The following is a 6,779-nucleotide window of genomic DNA, read 5'->3' as shown; positions in this document are numbered from 1 at the left end:
GGGGAGGGAGGGGGAGGGAGGGAGAGAGCAGCGGGCAGGAGGCAGAGAAAACCGGAAACCGAGAGAGAGGAGTTGTGCCCGGGATGAGCGGCGGCGGGAACGACGCAGTCCGCGTGTGGGGCGTGAATTTATCCACGATGGGCCTGTGTTTGTTCAGGAGCCTCAGGCAGGTTTGTTTCCTTAAAAAAGGGACTAACAGCCCCTTTTCCAAATAAGTAAGGGCCCATGAAGCACAAAACCTCGTGAAGCATAAAACGGGATCAGGTAAACGGAAAAATTGTTTGGAACCTTGGTAATGAGAAACATGCTGACTGGTTGAAATTAAAAATCTTACTGGACAGGGGCGCCGGGGGGGGGCTCCGTCGGCTAAGTGTCCGAGTCTTGATTTCGGCTCAGGGCATGATCTCACGGTTCGTGGGCTCCAGCCCCGGATCAGGCTCTGCGTGGACAGTGTGGAGCCTGCTTGAGATTCTCTGTCCCCCTCTCTCTCCCTGCCCCTCCCCTGCTTCCAAGTATTTACACTCTCTCTCTCTCTCTCAAAAGAAATGAATAAACTTTATAAAAAAACTTACTAGACAGGATGAGCGGGGATAATCAGTGCTTTGGAAGATGCCACCACAGCTGTAGCGCAGATGCAAATAAGGACGTGCGGGCGCCGGGGGCTCAGTCGGTTGGGCGTCTCGCTCCAGCTCTGGTCAGGATCTCACGGTTCGTGGGTTCGAGCCCCAAGTCAGGCTCGGTGCTGACAGCCCAGGGCCTGGAGCTGCTTCTGATTCTGTGTCTCCCTCGTTCTCTGCCCTCCCTGCTCGCACTCTGTCTCTCTCTTTCTTTCTCTCTCTCAAAAATAGACATTAAAAACAAAAAAAAGAATCCTTACAAAAACCAGCCCAGAGGATGTGACAGATGTGAGTGGAGGCTTCGGGGGGCGGTAGCCGAATTACGGAGCAAGTAGATGAAGTGACAGTTTGCGTGGCCCCCATGGTGATGGGGGTTGTAGTGGGGGGGCACCTGGCTCCCGTTTCCTGTCCTCAAGTGACTGGGCTTGAGTGACCTTCTGTGGAGGAAGGGAGGCGGGAAGGGGGAGGCCGCGTAGGGGCCAGGAGGCGGAGCTTGGTGTCCGCGCCAGTGGTGTTTACCCAGACTGCTCTTCCCCGGGGGGGGGGGGTGCAGTGAGGGGCCCCTAGAGTCCTTGCCACCATACAGCCTGGGCTGCTGTCGCTGAATGTGCCGGAGGCCACAGCTCCTTTTCCAGCAGCTCCACGGCCACGTTAATCATTTTGTGAGTCTCGGGTTCACGTGAGCCCACAGCTTCCAGAATAAAGTTTACAGGCCCTACTTTTCATGGGGTGGTAGTGCTTCATGGTTTTCTAAATATAATTGGGGGGCTCCGTCTGGTAGGCGTCCAGTGCTTGGTCTCAGCTCAGGTCACGGTTTATGAGATCGAGCCCCACATCGGGCTCTGCGCTGACAGTGTGGAGCCTGCTTGGGGTTCCCTCTCTCTCTCTCTCTCTCTCTCTCTCTCTCTCTCTCTCTCGGCCCCTTCCCTGCTCACGTGCCCACTCGCTCTCTTTTTCTCTCTCAATAAATAAGCTTTAAAAAAAGTTTTAAGTCTATAATTCAAGAAAAGTTTACTGAAACCAAAGAAGACTTAGGTGGTACCAGGCACCGGGGCAGATGAACGTGTGCATGAGGGGAGAGCGGCCCACACGGCCACACAACCCGGCCAGGTCCCTGCTGGGTCTGGAGGGCGTCCAGGCAAAAGCAGTCCCGTCACTGCGGAGGGAAAGCCGGCCTCTGGCTTTGCCGCACCGCATGCAGGATAGAGTAATACCAGAGCCGAGGGTGTTGTGTCCCGCCAAGCTGGCCTTCAAACTGGAAGCCTCCATCCACGTAGAAGGTCTTAGTGTTTTCTTAGTGTTTCTTTATTTTTGAGAGAGCGAGAGCAAGAGCGAGCGGGGGAGGGGCAGAGAGAGGGAGACCGAGGATCTGAAGCAGCCTCTGCATTGTCAGCTAGGAGCCCGATGCAGGGCTCGAACTCACGAACCGTGAGATCGTGACCTCAGCCGAAATCAAGAGTCGGATGCTTAACTGACTGAGCCACCTGGGCACCCCGTATCCACGTAGAAGATTTTAAATCTGCTAAGAACTCAGGAGATTCCGTTCCGTGTGCCTGGCTCAACGCCCACCGGCCCACAGGAGATCCAGGGTCCCTCTGGCACCAGCCCTCGGGCGGGCGGCTCCGATGCTGAGCCACGGGGTGAAAGGAAACAGGATAAGCGTGTCAGATCGAATGGAAACAGTGCATTCTCCGATCACGTGCAAGTGCTTCACCTCAGTAACATCCAGGCAGGAGCGTGAGAGAAGGTGGAGGCAGAGGAGTCTGTGTAGCAGCTGAGCCTTCCGTGAATCAGAGAATGTTGCGTAAAGCTGACTGACTGAGGGGGAGAACTATTTTTAACAGCCTAGAAGTAAAAAATGGAAAGGAAGAGTAAACAGTCACTATTTGAAATGTTGTAGAAACCCAAGAGAATCAATAATAAAAAAACAAATCTGCAGACAGAATTTGCCGCAGCAGCGGTGTTGAGCATTAAACATAAAGCATCGATAATTGTCACAGAAAGAGCAGCCTGTTAGAAGCTTACAGATAACCATATTTACAGTAGCAACAAAAAGATTAAATACCTAGGGACAAACACATTGACAACCGTCAAAACCCACTGGCGGGTAAGTTTAAAACCCCCGAAGACAGAAGAACAGAGAGACAGGCACACCGTGGTTTTGTTAAGGAAAATTGTGTATCACAGAGTTGTCATTATGCCCTGTGTTAATTTGTCATCTTAACATCATCCTAGTAAATCTACCAAGGGGCTCCCTCCGTCTCCTTCATGGTTTGTAAATTTCACAGGGAAAATCGAGCAGGAAGAGCTAGACAGCCTTGAACAGGAAGAGCACAGGGAAAGGGGTTCTAATCCTGGCAGAACTCTGGAAAGCCTGGCGGTGCCGCGGGAGCTCACGAACAGATAGGAATCGACGGGAGGCACAGAAAGAGACCGCATGTCGGCGTGATAATTTAGTGTATGATTGTAGTGGCGCCTTAAACCAGCGAGAAGTAGAAAGGTGAAATTTTCAGTAAGCGGTACTGGAAAAATTGGATTGAAAGGAATCTGCATTTCATACCATATACGCCAGGATACGTTCCCAGTGGATCCAAAGTGAGGGGCACCCGGCAGACTCAGTCGGTAGAGCATGCGACTCTTGATCTCGGGGTTGTGAGTTCAAGCCCCACGTTGGGTGTGGAGCCTACTTTTAAAACATCATAGGGGCCGCCTGGGTGGCTCAGTCAGTTAAGCGCCTGACTCTTGATCTCGGCTCAGGTCATGATCTCACGGTTCATGAGTTTGAGCCCTGTGCTGGGCTCTGTGCTGACGGGGTGGAGCCTGCTTGGGATTCTCTTGTCTCTGTCTGCCTCTCTCTCTGCCCCTCCCCTGCTCATGGGGGCGTGCGCTCTGTCTCTCAAACTTAAAAACATCATAATTAAATAAATGTAAACAATGAAATTATAATACTAAAATAAAACATAAGCAACTTGATTTATAACCTCAGAGTCTGTAGCTAAGATTCAAAAACCGAAATGCTGCAAAAGAAAAGACTGGTAAATTCTACTACAAGGTTTTTTAGTCTGCGTGGCCAAAAGCCACTGGGGAGCATAAGTCCCAGCTTCTTAAGTGTGAGCAGTGCCCGGCCACTGCCTTCCAACGAGGACCGTGTGGACGGGGAAACACAGGGATTTTCAGTGGAAAAGCACTGAAGCCTTCGCACTGCGGTATGTACGTCACGTTGATGACACGTAGCCCACGTACGGTGGGCTAGAGGCACACTCCCCTCTGTGGTCTTCCTCCCGAACCCATGACCCAGTCTAACCATGAGAAAACCATCGGGCAAATCCTCACGGAGGGGCATCCCACGAAACAGCTGACCAGCTCACGCTCAAAACAGTCCAGGTCATCAAAAACAAGGAAACCCTGAGAAATCTGGCACGGCCCAGAGGAGCTAAGGAGAGACAGGCCGGCTAAATGCAACGTGAGATCCTGGACGGCATCCTGGGACCGAGAGTGGACCCATGGGTAGAGACTCAGGACCCCCCGAAACAGATCAGTCAGCCCCATAAGCAGGTGCTCAGCAAACGGTGGTCCAATGAATGAAAAGACGTGGAAGATCGTGTTAACGCCTCTCTGTTTCCCTCTCGTAGAAAATCGCCTTCATGGTGGCTCTAGGCCTGGTCACAACGGAGCACTTGGAAGGTAAGGACCACACGGTGGCAGGCTGGGCTGGGACCAGCCCGCGGCCATGCGGTGACAGGTGATGGCCGGGGGGTGACAGGTGACGGCCGGGGGGCTGGCGGTGCCTGTGAGCGAGCCCCCCTTCCCCCCTTTGCAGAACTGAGGCACCTGTTAGCAACGCTTTGCTGATTGACTCTTGATTGTTATTGAGATTTTTACAAATAGCCCTCCTTGGGGCGCCTGGGTGGCTCAGTAGGTAAAGCGGTTTAATGGCTGACTTTGGCTCAGGTCATGATCTCAGGGTTTGTGGGTTCCAGCCCTGCGTCGGGCTCTCTGCTGACCGCACAGAGGCCACTTGGGATCCTCTGTCTCTTTCTTTCTCTGCCCCTTCCCACCTCTCAAAAATAATAAATTAAAAAAACCCCAATTAATAAATAGCCCTCCTTGTAAAAACTCTCCCCGTGCCCATGATACCCTAAACATGTATTTATTTGGACCCTGTCTTCTCCCATGGAGGGTCTGAGGTGCCTTTCAGGCAACGCGTGAAGGTCACCACAAAGGTTTGAAAGGAAAAATTGGGTCTAAGAGATGAGTCAGGAAAGCATGTCAAAACAGCGTCACACAGAGAAACAGGTCACGGGCTCCGTCTGGCAGAGCAAAAGGAATTGGGGGTGGGGGGCCGTGGAAGGTGCCACGCCGGGCTTTCCCAGAAGGATTCCTGTGTGAGGCTTGGTGTAGACAGAGGCTGCCTGAGCGACAGGTGTGCCTGGTCCGCCCAGGCCAGAGCCTGGACCACGGGCGTCCAAGCGAGGCCGCCCCAGGCTGGATGATGGGACACGGGGACGGTGGGTACCTGCCGCCCTCCAGCCCGAAGCCAGCAGCTCTGTCTACCTCGGAGCGAGCCGTGCAGGGGCCGCTCTGGGGCAGGGGTGCTGGGCAGGAGGGGACGGGGCCGCCCAGGGCTTACAGCAGAGGAGGTCAGGGCTCCCAGGACAGGAGGGATGTGGTGACCGCTGTGTCTGTGCCTTTCCAGAAATCCAGAGCAAGCGCCAAGAGCGGAAGCGGAGAAGCACAGCGAATCCTGCCTACAGCGGCCTCTTGGAGACCGAGGTGAGGCCCCGAGGTGATGACAATCAGTAATGTTCTTCTTCACCTTCTGAGTCCGGAATCAGCTGGGAAGCAGACGTGGGGGACCCAGATGTCTTTGTTTGCCTCGCCCAGGCTGCTCTGGGAGTGTGGCTTAGAGCAGGGGACGGCGGGCCGCCGGGACTTCCCGCTGGCGATCAGGCACTGGGGACACACCCCCGCAGCCCGCCCTGGGGTGGAAGCAGTGTCCTTAGGGCCCTGAGGTCCAGAGCTTGGGGCGGCTCTCTGAAGCGGCGCCGTGTCCCCAGGGGCCAGCGCCTGGCACCTTCCAGACTTGAGCTGTCCCTGGCGGAGAGCAGCAAGGCTCTGCGCGGCCTGCAGGAGGGATCGAGGAGCTGACCCAGGGTGTAGCTCAGTCTGGCCCGTTCGTCCTGCGTCTGTATCTTGTGACCAGAGGACGGGGTCTCCGGCCCTGCCACTGCCCTGTCCCGGACCCCCCCGCCCCCNCCCCCCCAGCCCCTCCCGCCGCTTCCTTTGCTCCCATCTTCCCCTGCTCCTGCCCCGAGGACCCGCCCGAAGTGCCCCTTCTTCTGCCCAGGCACTTCCCCCTTGCCTCCCCGAGCAGGCCCGTCCCCGAGACTGGGGGTCCCAAGCACTGCGCCCCTTTTGTAAGGACGCCGCTGCGCTGCCCCCTGGCCTGTGCGCGAGGAGACGCCGCGCTGCCCCCCGTGCCGTCAGGGCCCCGTTCCCTATGCTGGGCCACCCATGCAGCCGTCCCTGCTCTGTGGGCGGACGGGGCCAGAGATGAGCCGGTTGACAAATCAAGGGCCGCCTCAAGGCTGTGACCCTTGAGCATTTGGGGGCCTCTCCCTGGGCTCTGAGCACAGCCCGGCCACGGCAAGCGAGGTGGGTGTCAGGTCAGTCGTCCGTTCTTGCTGCCACAGCGGAGCCACCCCAAGCCAAGGGCTGAACAGCCTGTGGCTGGAGCCGCCTTTTGGAACATGCCGGNCCCCTGCCCCGCAGCCCCTGTGTCCATCCCTGTTTCTGCCTCTGGATCCCTGGGTGGGGAGTATCTCAGGAATGCCCTGACGAGGGCTCCGTGGTAGATGATTCTTCTTTTGTTTTCTCCCCCGCCCCCAGANGGGTCTCGGACTCATCCCTCCTGAGCGAGGATGCCGCGTCTCCCGCAGGGCAGAGCGGACGCCTGCCCGCCCCTCCCCTGCCCCGCAGCCCCTGTGTCCATCCCTGTTTCTGCCTCTGGAGCCCTGGGTGGGGAGTATCTCAGGACTGCCCTGACGAGGGCTCCGTGGTAGATGATGATTCTTTTGTTTTCTCCCCTCCCCGCCCAGAGGAAACGGCTGGCATCCAACTATCTCAACACACCCCTGTTCCTCGCAGCGAGAGGTAGGTGGG

General features: G+C 56.3%; 1 protein-coding gene across 1 annotated transcript in view; it reads left to right on the top strand.

The window, feature by feature from the left end:
• The window catches only part of PHF21B (PHD finger protein 21B), an 84,790-nt gene that overhangs the window by 71,783 nt on the left and 6,228 nt on the right, over window positions 1-6,779 (top strand). The window contains exons 6-8 of the mRNA XM_077758008.1: window positions 4,250-4,301; window positions 5,314-5,390; window positions 6,716-6,770. Coding sequence (XP_077614134.1) covers window positions 4,250-4,301; window positions 5,314-5,390; window positions 6,716-6,770 — 184 coding nt within the window. The remainder of the gene's footprint in view (window positions 1-4,249; window positions 4,302-5,313; window positions 5,391-6,715; window positions 6,771-6,779) is intronic.

This window comes from Crocuta crocuta, unplaced genomic scaffold (assembly GCF_008692635.1).
Source record: "Crocuta crocuta isolate KB4526 unplaced genomic scaffold, BGI_CrCroc_1.0 scaffold143, whole genome shotgun sequence".
Classification (NCBI taxonomy): Eukaryota; Metazoa; Chordata; class Mammalia; order Carnivora; family Hyaenidae; genus Crocuta; species Crocuta crocuta.
This window is presented reverse-complemented; position numbering and strand designations above follow the sequence as displayed.